The sequence below is a fragment of the Dermacentor albipictus genome, chromosome 1, assembly GCF_038994185.2.
Source record: "Dermacentor albipictus isolate Rhodes 1998 colony chromosome 1, USDA_Dalb.pri_finalv2, whole genome shotgun sequence".
NCBI classification, from domain to species: domain Eukaryota; kingdom Metazoa; phylum Arthropoda; class Arachnida; order Ixodida; family Ixodidae; genus Dermacentor; species Dermacentor albipictus.
Window position 1 is genome coordinate 132,812,461 of NC_091821.1, and position 16,356 is coordinate 132,828,816.

General features: G+C 44.5%; 1 protein-coding gene across 4 annotated transcripts in view; it reads right to left on the reverse strand.

The window, feature by feature from the left end:
- Nucleotides 1-6,342: 6,342 nt before the first annotated feature.
- Nucleotides 6,343-16,356, reverse strand: part of LOC135896175 (hyaluronan mediated motility receptor-like) — an 83,894-nt gene continuing 73,880 nt past the window's right edge. For all 4 annotated transcript variants that reach the window (XM_065424546.1, XM_065424544.1, XM_065424545.1 and 1 more), the window contains one exon: nucleotides 6,343-6,668. In XM_065424546.1, the coding sequence (XP_065280618.1) occupies nucleotides 6,519-6,668 (150 nt within the window). In that variant the 3' untranslated portion in view covers nucleotides 6,343-6,518. The remainder of the gene's footprint in view (nucleotides 6,669-16,356) is intronic.

The following is a 16,356-nucleotide window of genomic DNA, read 5'->3' on the forward strand; positions in this document are numbered from 1 at the left end:
TAATGGTCCGGAGCCTACGTCAGAGGGGCTTCGTAGAACTTTGAGCCGTCCCGGGTGGCGCGTCCGGGTAGCACATTGTCTGGTGTCTCGAAAAGCTCATGGGGAGGTTCCGCCAATTACTTCCCCTCGAGAACTCCCCTGAGCTGACCCCGCGCCAGGTGGCTGCCGGTTATCCGCAGTTCTCTGAAGTGCGCCCCGTCCCGATTAGATTGGAACACGTGCAGCGGGCTGAAATAGCTGCAGGCCGATCCCGACAGCCGCCCCCTGCTATGCTTCCCTTCCCCTGGAATCCAGTTTGTAACCCTTAATGACCATCGGTTATCTTCCCTCATTACATGTCCTGCCCATGCCCATTTCTTTTTCTTGATTTCAACTAAGATGTCATTAACTCGCGTTTGTTCCCTCGCCCTATCTGCTCTTTTCTTATCCCTTAACGTTACACCCATCATTCTTCTTTCCATAGCTCGTTGCGTCGTCCTCAATTTAAGTAGAACCCTTTTCGTAAACCTTCAGATTCTGCCCCGTACGTGAGTACTGGTAAGACACAGCTGTTATACACTTTTCTCTTGAGGGATAATGGCAACCTGCTGTTCATGATCTGAGAATGCCTGCCAAATGCACTCCAGCCTATTCTTATTCTTCTGATTATTTCAATCTCATGATCCGGATCCGCGGTCACTACCTGCCCTAAGTAGATGTATTCCCTTACCACTTGCAGTGCTTCGCTACCTATCGTAAACTGCTGTTCTCTTCCGATACTGTTAAACAATACATTAGTTTTCTGCAGATTAATTTTTTGACCCACCCTTTTGCTTTGCCTCTCCAGGTCAGTGAGCATGCCTTGTAATTGCTCCCCTGAGTTACTAAGCAAGGCAATATCATCAGCGTATCTCAAGTTACTAAGGTATTCTCCATCAACTCTTATCCCCAAGTCTTCCCAATCCAGGTCTCTGAATAACTCTTGTAAACACGCTGTGAATAGCATTGGAGAGATCGTATCTCCCTGCCCGACGCCTTTCTTTATTGGGATTTTGTTGCTTTCTTTATGGAGGACCACGGCGGGTGTGGAGCCGCTATAGCTATCTTTCAGTATTTTTAAATACGGCTCGTCTACACCCCGATTCCGTAATGCCTCCATGACTGCTGAGGTTTCGACTGAACCAAACGCTTTCTCGTAATCAATTAAAGCTATATATATATATATATATATATATATATATATAAGGGTTAGTTATATTTCGCACATTTCTCTGTCACCTGATCGATAGTGTGAATGTGGTCTATTGTTGAGTAGCCTTTACGGAATCCTGCCTGGTCCTTTGGTTGACAGAAGTCTAAGGTGTTCCTGATTCTATTTGCGATTACCTTAGTAATTACTTTGTAGGCAACGGACAGTAAGCTGATCGGTCTATTATTTTTCAAGTCTTTGGTGTCCCCTTTATTATGGATTAGGATTATGTTAGCGTTCTTCCAAGAATCCGGTACGCTAGAGGTCATGAGGCATTGCGTATACAGGATGGCCAGTTTTTCTAGAACAATCTGCCCACCATCCTTCAACAAATCTACTGTTACCAGATCCTCCTCAGCTGTCTTCCCCCTTTGCATAGCTCCCAAAGCTTTCTTTACTTCTTCCGGCGTTACTTGTGGGATGTCGAATTCGTCTAGACTATTCTCTCTTCCATTATCGTCGTCGGTGCCACTGGTACTGTATAAATCTCTATAGAACTCCTCAGCCACTTGAACTATCTCATCCATATTAGTAACGATATTGCCGGCTTTGTCTCTTAACGCATACGTCTGATTCTTGCCAATTCCTAGTTTCTTCTTCACTGCTTTTAGGCTTCTTCCGTTCCTGAGAGCATGTTCAATTCTATCCATAATATAGTTCCTTATGTCAGCTGTCTTACGCTTGGTAACTTCGAAAGTTCTGCCAGTTCTATTCTAGCTGTAGGGTAATTGGTTTTCATACATTGGCGTTTCTTGATTATATCTTTTGTCTCCTGCGATAGCTTACTGGTATCCTGTCTAACAGAGTTACCAACGACTTCTATTGCACACTCCTTAGTGATGACGATAAGATTGTCGTTCATTGTTTAAACTCTAAGGTCCTCTTCCCGAGTTAAAGCCGAATATCTGTTCTGTAGCTTGATCCGGAATTCATTTATTTTCCCTCTTACCGCTAACTCATTGATCGGCTTCTTATGTACCAGTTTCTTCTGTTCCCTAGCTCCTCAAGTTTAGGCTAATTCGAGTTCTTACCCTCCTATGGTCACTGCAGCACACCTTGCCGAGCACGTCCACATCTTGTATGATGCCAGGGTTAGTGCAGAGTATAAAGTCTATTTCATTTCTAGTCTCGTCATTCGGGCTCCTCCACGTCCACTTTCGGCTATCCCGCTTTCGGAAGAAAGTATTCATTATCCGCATGTTATTCTGTTCTGCAAAGTCTACGAACAATTCTCCCCTGCTATTCCTAGTACCTATGTCATATTCCCCCACTGCCTTGTCTCCAGCGTGCTTCTTGCCTACCTTGGCATTGAAGTCGCCCATCAGTAGTGTATATTGTTTTGACCTTACCCACCGCCGATTCCGCATCTTCATAGAAGCTTTCAACTTCCTGGTCATCATGACTGGATGTAGGGGCGTACACCTGTACGACCTTCAATTTGTACCTCTTATTAAGGTTCACAACGAGACCTGCCACCCTCTCGTTAATGCTATAGAATTCCTGTATGTTACCACCTATATTCTTATTAATCAGGAATCCGACTCCTAGTTCTCGCCTCTCCGCTAAGCCCCGGTAGCACAGGACGTGCCCGCTTTTTAGCACTGTATATGCTTCATTTGTCCTCCTAACTTCACTGAGCCTTATTATATCCCATTTACTGCCCTTTAATTCCTCCAATAGCACTGCTAGACTCGCCTCACTAGATAACGCTCTAGCGTTAAACGTTGCTATGTTCAGATTCCAATGGCGGCCTGTCCGGATCCAGGGATTCTTAGACCCTCTGCTGTGTCACAGGTCTGACCGCCGCCGTGGTCAGTTGCTTCACAGCTGCTGGGGACTGAGGGCCGGGGTTTGATTGTTGTACTCATACAAGAGGTTGTGGCCAAGTACTGCACCAGGATGGCCAATCCTGCTCTGGAATGCAGTAGACATAAAAACATTTGAAGGCCGAATCCACTCTGTGAAGGTGGATTGCCAGCGAAGCTGTTACCATCCACTTAACCTATTATAGTCTAACGAATGAAATGAGTACGCCGTGAAATGCAGTGTATAACCCGCGATGGAATCATCTTCACCGCGTACGTTTCGCCGCGCGCGCACTTCCAAGGACGACGTAGAGCGGTTTATGCGAACGCACCTCGCGGTGTTGGCGATAGATAACACGTACTACGGCTTTCGTCATCGTGGGGGACTTTAACGTCGACATTTCGAAACAGGAAAACAAGTGGTTCTAGGCGCCGAGGGAGGCAACGAAGTCGTCTGCATGTCGATCGGTACGTTGACCACCTGTCTTTTGATGCCGAACATCCCGCCTCCATGAGAGATGCACCCGATCGACATGAACGGGATCCGCGGTGCAACCACCCGTTCTTCGACAACGTTCAGCGGGGGCAGATGCGGCGGAATCGGAGGGTACGAATATCCGCGAGTCTTAGAAAGGAGAAGCAGTTTACCTTCGAGTAGAGAATCCTTGCGGGTCATACACGGCCACTCCAGGGATCCCTCACGCACGATGAACCGCTTGCCGCACGTGTGCGCTATGTTTTTTTGTGCTAAATCTTCGATTTCTAGCAAGCCGAGTTTTCTGTGGACCACCACACAAGAATCGCCGGTTGATAGAGGTAAACAGCGTCGCTGTAAAGTAGGCTCATGATGGTTTATTACAATATAGGCAGACTTTTTTTTTTCTTCAAAAATGTTACCCAAAATGATCCATCGACCTATGTCCATGGTCAAAGAATCTCTACTTACATTTGTGAATAAAACTAGCAGAAATACTGTGCTAACGAAGTTCCTCCGTCACACCTGCTGTTCCAGCAGCACTGGTGCCAGTTGCACTGGTGTGCATGATGTATACAAGGTGTTTCACGTAACTTGTGCTAAGGATTTAAGTGGTTAGCCGCAGCTGAATGGAACTAATGGCATATGGGTTGCCATCACATGTGGCGCACCTTAGAGTATTTTTTTATATTCAGCTCAATTAATTAACTAAGATAAATTATGCACAATTTTTCATATTCACTTTAGGACCAATTGCGTTTCGCTGTGTTGTAGAGGGGGTTCAGAAACGACAGATTCAATTTCTTGTGACAACGTACAGTCACAATCAAAAATACGCGGCGCACGGCTCCGGACGCAGGAGCAGCTGCTACCTTTCGGTAGCAGCCGCTTACTGTATATGCTACCTTTGGTAGCATATACAGTAACTCTAGCCCGATGGAGTTCCGCAGTGTGGCCCCGCAGCCCCTCCTGCGCCCGGAGCCGTAAAGCGCGCATTTTTTATTGCGACTGTACATGCTGCATGGCGATATTTTTTCGGCGTTAGATGAAAGCTTAGATGAAATATGAAATAAGATCACGTGACTGCGCTTGCGCCCCCCCCCCCCCCCCCCATCGCATTGCAGCACTCTCAACTGTGCGTCGAGCCTAAAAGGGACGACGGCGCTTTCTTTTAGTGTGCCACCGCCAAAGGTGCTGACGCACTGCGAAGCCGTGCCTTGAGCCTCTGCCGCTCACTTCACAACGGTCCGCGCGCACGGTTCTTTTGCACAACACGATAGCGCATGGGCGCAGTCGCGTGGCTTTCTTCAAATGCCAAGAAAAATCGCCACGCAGCATGTACAGTCGCGGACAGAATAAAATGGACCACGGGATCTTCGAAAACGTTAAATTCCCGAGCAGCCTGTAGCAGTAACCAGTAAAACTGCCCACGACAACGTTGTTAGCATATTCTAGTCGAGGTCCAAAATGCAAATACCAGATAATATTCCGTCCGCGACTGTACTTACGTTGCCACAAAAAATTGGATCGGTCGTTTCTGAACCCCCTCTACAACGCAACGAAACACAATTGGCCCTAAAGTGAATATTAGAAAATTTGCATAATTCATCTTAGTTAGCAAACTGAGGTCAACGAAGAAGCGGAATATAAAAATACCTTAAGGAGCGCCACGTGACGGCAAACCATATGCCATTGGTTTTATTCAGCTGCGGCTACCCACTTTTTTTAATCCTTGGCACAAGTTACGTGAAACACTCTGCGTATACTTCTGTTAGCCACCGTAAAATGGTTGATCGCCTGCAAAGCATCTAATGAGGACAAATTCTCTGGCAATTCTGACAAGGATGCAGCTTGTGGGTCAATTCGAGATTTAGTATCCAGGCTAAGAAATAAAGAAGTGTCATGTTCAAAGTAATGGGTTGACCTATTTCAAACTAATGCATTTAAATTATGGGGTTTTACGTGCCAAAACCACTTTCTGATTACGAGGCACGCCGTAGTGGAGGACTCCGGAAATTGACCACCTGGGGTTCTTTAAAGGGACACGAAAGTGAAAAATGATTTCTTCTGCATCAGTAAATTACCGTTCTACAACGCCAAAAACACCACTCTTACAACAATAAGACGTTTGGCAAGCCAGAAAAAGCGCAAAAACTAAATACGGGTGGCGACGCCTACCTAAGTTCCCACACCTGGGGGCTGACGTCTTGGATTTTGAAGGCATCTTCTAGGGCCAATTGTATATACAGCGGTACAAATTGACTACATTGTGTTCTAAAGGAACCAAATATTAAACATGGCAAGTTTCGGCAACCTTTATTCAGCCAACGCTGCCTAAATGCGAAAACACTTTGGAATCTGACGTCACGCTGACGTACCGGCGCTGGGGTTTCGGCGCGAAGTTCAATTACTGATACTTGGACCTTCATTTTCTCATCTAATAATCGAACTATTTTTTTTAAATGACTGCCTGCAGGATTCCCAAACAACGCTTCATTAGACTAAGCTGGTTGTTTCGCTTTATGTCCCTTTAACGTGCACCTAAATCTAAGTACACGGGTGTTTTCACATTTCGCCCCCATTGAAATGTGGCCACCGTGGCCGAACTAATGCATTTCGCAGCATGTTTGATATATAGGGGTCAGCCTATATGTATTAGTGTTAGACCTATTCCAGACTAAATACAGTAGGTGGCAGGTTTACATTACTACTGCGACATTTATATAAGCCATGTCTGTGCCAGCTTCTGCTAAGGTTCTTGTGACCTCCAGCAAAGTGCATTCATTCATCAAAGCAATGATCAAGGACACCAGCAGATCTCTGTCTGCTACTGATTTCACTCAAGTGCTCATTTTTCTTTTATTCATGCACTCATTTACAGTATACTAAAAGGGGATGAGCTGATGACCATGGTGATTTCATGAATTGAGAACTAAAATATAGTCCATTCCACTGCATTTGAAAATGTCTACATGATATAAAACCTTTCCAATGCACTGACAAATATAATCTACATGGGTGGCTTTGGGAGCACATTCTCTTTTGCTGACTGGTCAAACAGACTTTTTTGCCCTTGTTTCAGTTTTTGGCTCAGTTGCACTTCAAGTCTAGCAATTTCTTTCGTCTGCTTCAATGTCTTCTGGCGGAGGGCGTACAGCTCCTGAGAAGGAAAAAAGAAAAAGGCATTTTCACCATTTATACAGTAATTAAGGCCACCGGAAAACGTCTGCAGGAACTGAATATGTTGGTCTCTGCACTTGTTCAAACAGTTTAGCTTAACATTCATGAATGGATTCATAGCTACGAAGTTAGATGGCTTCTATTATAAAAGTGGATTACTGCAAAATTATCAAGAATATCATTACAAGAGCTGGCTAACACAAAGCCAATCTTGCAGTACCAAAACTGTAACTTCAGTAATATTGATCTGGTTTCTCGCAACTTATGAACAGTTTGGCTCCATTTGTGTTCCTCACTTTTTGCATAGGTGAATGCAAAAGGAAGTAGAGACTCTCGCACATAATGGAGGAGCAGCTCGCAGCTTTACTTCAATAGACATTAGTTTTCCAATTCCACTCTCAGTGGCATTTTTGTCAAAACAAATTAACAGGTCGCATACACAAAAGCTGATCCAGCTTGTGTCTGCAGTTGTCAATAGAAAACTGCAGTTGAGATGAGACAGTCGCTGCCCATGGTGTGATCTCTAGAAAATATTTTTGCGCTGTACATTCTTTAGCACATATCTTAATTAAAAGAGCTTCAAGACAAGTAGTCTACTTATAAAAGAAACGCATAACTAGTTATTACACCTGGACTGCCTCTAGCCCAGATTCGAGAGAAAAGCCTGCCTGCCACACCAGCCTTGTCAATATTGCTGCAAGTCTGAAGACTGACGCATTTGGTCAGCCATTGCAGAGGAAGACAATGTGAAAGTGCCTGTATACCACCTTGGTCACTGTTATGTCTGTGCAGCTGATTTTGTACCGTAAACATTAAAAAATATAATGTTTCATGCAACAATATCATGAGAAACATACTAATAAATGCACTCATACTCTAGTTTCTTAGGAAAGAGTATGAGAGAGTGAATAAAAGTACGAGTAGACGCAAGCGAGCACCAGTAAGTGGGAGTGGGCATGAGTATGAAAGAGAGCAAATGCGAACAGGCGAGTAATATTGCGAGTGCAAATGAATGTCAGTGGACATGGATGAGTCAAGTGAGTGATAGCTGAAAAAAATATTTGCAAGTACGTGTCCATTTATTTTGTAGACCTACATTTATACAGGGTGTCCCAGCTAACTTTAGCCAGAGTTTAAAAGCATGCGAATGCCACATAGCTGGACAGAAAAAAGGTAATGTTGTTTGCCGTCACTCATACCCCTGTCACACGGGAAGACTCAATAGCATTCGATGCATCGGATGCCATTCAGTCTCTTGCGGTGCTATACAGTAAAATATAATGGCATTCGCAAATGATAGCAATGATGATCTCTAACAAAATTTTCTTTTGGGTCCACAGCCGCTGCAGTTGTACCCACGGCACCGCACGTCAAACACCGACGAACCACCACGAGAGTACATAACACCACTGTTGCCATTGCTAAACACACACATCCAATATGGCTGACTGCCGCGACAGACTCCTGATACAAAGAGTAATAGCGTTTGAGCCCAGCCGTGGAATTTCATTGTGACAAAAATAATTCTTTAAAAGTCAAAAAAATATCTTCTGACTTCGCTGATGCACGGATTATTTTTTCGTGTTGTGTGCCACTGTTGTCTATCTGGGGTCAAGAGTATACATTCGGTTCGAAATCGAATGAGTTCCCCTAACTCATTCGATGGCAAATATTCCATTCGAATGACATTAAATTTTCCAGTGTAAATCCCGATTAGTGAAATTATATGCGAATGCCACTCGATTTGAATGGCATTAAATCGAGCGTGACAGGGGTATTAGAGAGACTAAAACTACTTTTTTCGTTCTGCCTAATTAGATAATTAGTCTTAATTAATCAAATTCTCAAATATAAGTAGATTAAAAGTATCAATGAGAAAATTGCAAAGTGACATGAAAAACTCCCCATACAGCTTTCTGTTGCTCAATATGTGCTACATAAAAGTGTTTTTCTGAGTGTGAAAGAAGACCGCGAATACACACAAAGTGCCTCGAGCGGCCAGTTGCGCGGCAATTTTGTGAGCATTTGCGGGCATACTGGACAGGGCAATCAGAATCAATATTGGGAACATTCCCATGACAATAGAAAAACTAAAGCTCTGGACATAACAGGCAACATGGTGGCACTGGTGTGTTGAAACACTGAAACTTGGGTGTACCCCACAAAATACAGATTGCGGTGCCGAAAGTACAGGCTGCGTGACCTGCCATGAAGATGAGTAAAATACTGAGCGCTCTCCTGTCACTGGGCCCGTTTACAGGTATACCCACATTGCAAGTTCAGCTATGTGAGCCATTGGAAAATGTTGAAGCCCTAGGGAACACCGATGCAGCTTTTAATTTCATTACACGAAATATGCTCCCCGTTCAGTGCCACCTGAAAATGGCTAAGGTCGCACCAGCCGGCCTCCTCCTAGCTGATCGAACTCGTCTACCATCCCTTGGAGAAATCTCAATGACTGACTGCTTTCGGAAAAATGTAAGTGTCCCATTCATTGCGGTGCAAAAGCTCTGCACAACTACAACTGGCCACAACTGGTGCTTAACACTGGGCATACGCATAGTGTTTAACCATGCCAGTTGCATAATAGGATTGCTTCCTCAAGATCTGGCACCTGACCTGGCAGCCAAAACAGCCATATAAAGTGCTTTCCTCGTGTGTGCGCTCTATTTTTAACTTGGTGAGACATGTGGCCACAAAAACTCTCTTTGAGCAATGGCACTTCGTCATTGCCTAAGCTTTTATCTTACTTTAGTCCCAGAGTTTGTGCCCTTTCAACATGCTTATGTGCGCTAGTGACCATACTACCAAAGGCCCAAAAAAATGAACATGTTCATCCTCCACCACCGCTTTCTTTTCCTGTGCTGGCAACATCTATGATAACTATACCTTTGTCTTCTGCTGCATGGGTACCCGTTCGTTGCGACATGGACGCATGCTTAGATGTGGATGTCTGTCGACTGCATTATCTGCTTACAACCGGGCAATGCATTTGTTGTTTCATGCTCTTTACTGCACTCTTCTGCATTTGCTGTCCTGGTATTCTACCTATCAGACAGCCTACTGCACCTACACTTTCGAACTGTGTTGGTGTCCAGGGCAGCGCTTCAGCCCCGCTCTGTCCTCTAAACAGCGCAAACACTACTTCTCCAGAGAATGCCGATGACTCTGTCCACTGGAATGTGTTCCATTTTGGGCCAAACTTATCGGAGAAGTCCGATATCCAAGCATTGCTAGTGAAATTTCGAAGGTGCTTGGCGTTGTCACCAAGCAAACTTGGCTGTACTACACTTGTTCGTCACAAAATCAACACTGGCTCCCATGCAGCCATTCGACACAACCCTCGTCGTGTTTCTGCTTCCGAACTCGCTGAAATTACAACTCAAGAGAAAGATACCGTATTTACTAGCATAATGATCACACTTTTTTGTCAGAAAAATTGACGCAAAATCAGGGGTGCAATTATTACGTGGATTAAATTTCCTGCGGGGAAAAAAAAAAAAAAACTTTTTTCGGCCCGCATTTGCTGCAGGACACCAAAACTAAAATTGCGGCCGGCGGAGCAAGCTGAACACGCCAAACGCGATTTTTTCTTCTTCTCGCGAGTACATTACGTACATTGAAACAGTTTCTTCCATCTCAGTAATGAATAATAATGTTAATATCGGCAAGTTTGCGGCAATAACGTAGCCATGTCCACTTTCAAGGGGACAGAAACAGATGGGCGCGCTTAGCTGCCAGTGACATAGAAACACATGGCCGGCATGCTACGGAAACTGCGGCATCTGTCTTCACTACGATCCTAATACGGCATGGTTCCGCTAAGGGTGGGTGAATATCTTAGCTGTGTTACAAGCGCCGGCGTATGAATAGGATACACTTTTAATGTATCAGTGTAAACTGGCAACGATAGTAGCCACCTCGCGATTTGTTGCGTGCCCACAAGTGCAGATGAGAAGAATCGAAAGGCACCGTTTTTGTTGTTGTTGACAACCATTATAAAGCCTACACATAATAAAGGCAAGTTTGGTTGCAGCTTTTTTCTTAGTCATGGAAGTGCGGAAAGTGATGAAAGTAATGAAATCAGGCATCTACTTAAGAATGTTTGGTGCCTGCAGACTGCTTGGTTTGTCTTGAAGAATCGTTCACGTAGCATTCGACAGATGGTAAGCACGATCAATATTAGCTAGACTTGGCACACGAGATATCGCTGCGGCAAGTTCGGGGTACGATCATTACACGGGAAATTTAAAAATAGAATTTTTATTACAAAATTGAGGGGTGCGATCATTACGCGAGTGCGATTATCATGCGAGTAAATACGGTGTGTTACAGCGTGGCATCATATATTGCTCGTTCAGTCTTTGGTTGTCCCCAGTAGTTCTCGAGAGAAAGAAGGATGGCATTATGCAATTTTGCGTAGACTATCACTGCCTTAACAGCATTACCAAGCCAGATGGATACCCTCTTCCCCACCTCAATGATGCCTTAGATCGGCTTTTTCACAACACTACCTCCTCTCCAGCAACTGGCAGGTTGGGCTTGATGAGAACGTGTAAAAGAGTGTTTTTATCACACTGGATGGCCTGTACCATTTTAACCGCCTTCCTTCTGGTCTCTCTAACGTACCTGCAATGTTCCAACAACTAATGGAGTGGGTCCTTGGACACTTGAAGTGGCTGACAGCATTGGTGTATTTGGATGACATCGTTTACGCTCCCATGTTTTCTGAACGCCAACAACATTTGGAGCTCGTCTTGCGCGCTCTAGATGATGGTGGGCTCCGCATAAAGCCTTCGAAGTGTTTCCTTGGCTATCGAGAAGTTACCTACTTGGGTCATGTTGCAAGAAAAAAGGGCCAGGGTATCAACGCTGACCCTTCAAAGCTGTAAGTTTCAACAAGGATTTCACCTCCTACAATGGCCAAACAAGTTAAAAGTATTTTGGGCTTTGCTTCTTACTTCCGCCGACACTCCACCGACACTCACACACTATCGATAGGATGCCCCTAGCATCATCCACACTGACGCCAGTGATCTTGGCCTTGGGGCGGTTCTTCTACAATCCGACTCCAAAATGACGAGAAGTCAGTTACCTATGCCAGTCGCTGCCTCAGTAAACCAGAAAGTCGATACCATGCTTCAGAACTTCAGTACCTCGCAGTAGTCTGGGCCATTGTGCAGTTTTAGCCTTACGTCTATGGCAAGCATTTTACTATTGTTACTGACAATGTTGCACTGCGCTGGCTCCAAACAAAAAAAACCTAAATGCCAAACTTGCCCAGTGGGCTCTCAAACTTCAAGACTACAGCTTCATGGCTGTTTATCGCAGTGGTTCTTGTCACCAAGATACTGACTACCTTTCACGCAACCCTGTTGTTACTAACTACTCTGTGCCGGCATTTGCAGTACTTGATCTCCGAGCTGCACAATCAAAAGATATCGAAATCTGTGACATCGTTCAGCGCCTTTCTGGCAATACCAGTACACCTAAGCACCGCCTCGAGAGACTCATCAGCTTATGCAGTTCAAGATGGCTTCCTTTATCATCGACTCACAGGAAGTGAATTTTACCTACCTGTGGTGTCTATGACCATGTGACCATCCATACTTTTCATGTGTCACGACACCCCCTCTGTTGGCCATTTGGGTCAGCAGAAGACTCTGGCTTGCTTTAAGGAAACATTTTGGTGGTCTGGTATGCGTGCCGATGTATACCCTGTATGTGTCATCCTGCACCATTTGTCAAGCTCGTAAGGTTGTCACAAACCCACAACCTGTGCCCTTACAACCAATCACCCTCCCTAACGTACTGTTCAATATCATGGGTATTGATCACATGGGCCCATTTCCTTGCAGCAAGCCAGGCAACAAATTTCTCATTGTGACCACAGACTTTACCCAGACTACCCACTTACCTTACACAGACCTTACACAGACTACCCACTTAGACATTCTGTCCAAGTGGGTAGTAGTTCGAGCCATCCCTGATTCTGCAGCCGCTCATGTCAAGACCTTTATTAATGAGCGCCTCATATTCCGGCATGGCATTTACGTCGCACACCTTCAAAACTTTCTTGTCTAAACAAATACGACACGCTGCAGCATCCCCTCAACATCTACAAACAAATGGACAGGTTGAGTGCACCAACCACACCATAAAAGACAATTTCTTTCTATGTCTGTCCTACATATGATGACTGGGATGACTATGTCGCTGCTGCAGTTTACGATCTAAACACGTCCCAACAGGAAGTCACTCGCACCACGCTCTTTTAGCTGCTCTACAGGAGAACGCCTTGGTTACCGCAAGAACACCTTGGCTTTGAAATGTCTCTGTAAGAACGACCAGCAAAAGTGGAGCACCACCAAGCGCAGTTCGATATGTCTTCTAAGCAACGTCCTGCTTGGCCTTTCCAACCAAGCCATCTAGTATTGGTTTGACAGGCACTGCGTTTACCTCGGTGCTGCAAAAAATTCTTGCCCTGGTTTTCTGGCCCCTTCCATGTTGTGGAAATACTGGGTCCTGTGACGTTTCGTTTAGCCACGATTCCCGAACTTGATGAAAACCGCTGCAAATGCACTTTTCTTACTCATGCCAGCCAGATGAGGCTTTATGTCCCTCGTGAAACCTGTACTAAACTCCTGTCTTACTCCTGTGCAAACTCGAGGGGAAAAGGGGCAGCAAGTGTAATGGTAACAAAGAACGTCGCAAGTGAAAGAAGAGGAAGGGCAAGTAGTAGCAGTGGTTCAGGGGAATACCTATAGTTGGTTTTTGAAACGGCCGAGATTTGGGTGTGTCTCGCACCATTTGTAACCCATTCAAGGCGCCGGACTCATGTTGCACTATTATTTGTGTGACAAATTGCAGTAAATGACAATCTAATTAGTAACTTTAACTAGTAACTGGATGGAAGATTTTGTAGTTGATCAATTGATGCCAGTGAGTTTACAATACAAGGCACCTCCAAATAAAAATTAACTGGGTTTTAAGAGCCAAAATCACAATTTGATTATTACACATGGCGGAATAATTTTGACCACTACGGGTTCTTTAACGTGCATAGAATGCAAGGTACATGGCGTTTTTACATTTTGCTCCCTTAAAATGCAACTGCTGTAGCCAGGATTCAATCCGCAGCCTCGAGCTTAGCAGTGGATCCTCCACTTGGAAGAAATCTTTAAACTAGCACCAGTTTCAAGATAAGCACTCAAATTTGCAACAAAATGCTGCTTCATTTTTTTTAACAAAATGCCTTTTTAAGCAGTGGAGGACAAATTTAACTGAAACAAATTCAGTTCATCAGACATTTTGGTAACATATTTTAAAACTGATGCCAGCCTGAGAATTCATTTTAAGTGGATATGGTTGGCATACTTACTGGCTCAAATTTGTAAATTGCAATTGGTGCCCTAAATTGATTAGTAAATTATATTACTCAATTCTCCATTTTAATTTCTCATGCAACTAACGTCCTCCTTTTTGAGTTTTCCGGCTCAAGTAGAATAGTGCTGTCAACTACAGGTAATTTGTAAAATCCTGTTCAGGTTTAATTAGTACGTCTAGTATGGATGACAAAAAAAAAAACTTGCACTTTCGACCTAAAAGCAGAGCAACGATTGCAATAGGAAAGTAATACACAGCTATACAAACTAAGGATAGTAGCTTTATCGGCTGCGTAAACTTGCAAACATTCGCTTACTAACTAAACTTACAAGCATGGTGTCAAAAAAAAAAAAAATAGATTATGGCGTTTACGTGCAAAACCCTGATCTCATTATTAGGCATGCCGTAGTGGGGGGATTCTGGAATAATTTGGACCACTTGGGGTTCCTTAATGTGCACCTAAATCTAAGTACACGGGTGTTTTCGCCTTTCGCCCCCATAGAAATGTGGCCGCCGTGGCCGGGATTCGGTCTTGCAACCTCGTGCTCAGCAGCCCAACACCATAGCCACTGAGCAACCATGGCAGGTTAAGCATGGTGTCAGCACACACAGGCAAACATGAACGCATCACACTTTTTGAGCGCGGACACTCGCTGTCAAAATGCTGGCTTTAGGAAGTGCAGTAGCAGCAACAAGCGAAGTGACCTTCATGGCGTCTATTGCTTCAATGCAAACTGAGCGGCAAGAATGCAGCACGCACAAAGTTATGAGCCGTCGATGCACCTAGACTGCCCTCAACGTAGATTGCTTTCAAGATATCGCTCATGTGGCCACGGAATACGCTAGAACAAATCGCACAATGACTGTCATGTTAACGTGATTAGCATTCAAGCAATGTAGTGACAAACCATATTGCTGAACACATTTTTATAGGATCTGTAGAGGCAAGTCTATTGTATTGGCTATCAGGGTCATACAGTTAAAAATGTGGGGTTTTACATGCCAAAAGCGCGATCTGATTATGAGGCACGGCGTAGTGAGGGACTCCGAAAATTTGGACCACCTGGGTTTCTTTAACATGCACCTAAATCCAAGTACATGGCTATTTTTGCATTTCACCCCTATCGAAGTGTGGCCGCCGTGGCCGGGATTCGATCCCGCAACCTCCCCCACCCCCCCATGCTTAGCAACCCAACACCATAATACCACTAAGCAACCACGGCGGGTTATGGGTCATACAGTAAAACCTAGCTGATTTGACCCTTGTTAATTCGTAAAATTGGATGATTCAGACTCATCCTCTGGTCCCAGCAGGGGTATGCATTATTTAATGGCATCAAACTCTCTTTAATTTGGACGTATCTCACCTGTTTTTGTCTCATAGTCTTTATTTTTGTGTTTACTGCCGTACATGACACCGCTCTGTCCTCGTACCTTTAGAGCCATGGTCACGTCAACAGGAACAACGGTTTCCTCCGCAGCGGTTGCAGCAAACAGCATTTTCATTTTGACTCAATTCACGCATTGGTCGCACGTTTTAAAAATGGGTGGTCGCCATCTATGATCATGTCGATAGCAACCACGGTTTTGTCTGTGGTGGTTGCTCCAAACAATAGTTTTGTTTTGACTGTGCGCAAGCTTGGTCATGTGCAGTGCTGGGCAGTATCGAAGATACACATATCTTAGATACTTAGATATTCTTTTGGTATTTTGTATCTGTATCATGATAGGTCTGGCAAGACCTGTATCAGTATTTATCAGTATCAGTATCTATATACATTGCATGATAATGATTGTGTCTGCAAAGTACTACACTGCAACATGCCGCGGAAAGACCTGAAATTTCAAACCAAACTCAGTTTTCCCTTTTCCTTGCGGCCGCCGCGCTCCAAGCCGGAGGATGATATACACGTGCTAGTGCGCCTACGTACATGTGTTCGCACTGTGACGTCACTCGTGGTGACACGTGACTTCGAGAATTACCCAAGGCAATATCTGTTATTTGTCTATTATATTGCTTTAATAGATAAATTAGAGCTTGGAGAAATAATAAAACACACACACCAAATGTCTATGTTTTTGTTTTACTTTGCACCGAAGCAAGAGATTTACTTCTGTTTCGCCTGCTTGTTCCCACGTCGTGCAGTCACGCACACAGACATCAAAACTGTCATTTTCCACCGTGTTCCAGTGCGGGATCATGCTCTGTGATCCACTTGTCTGCCTCAATATTCGTGTAGCACTGACTTTTACTGACAGTCAGATGCACTCGTGCACAGCAC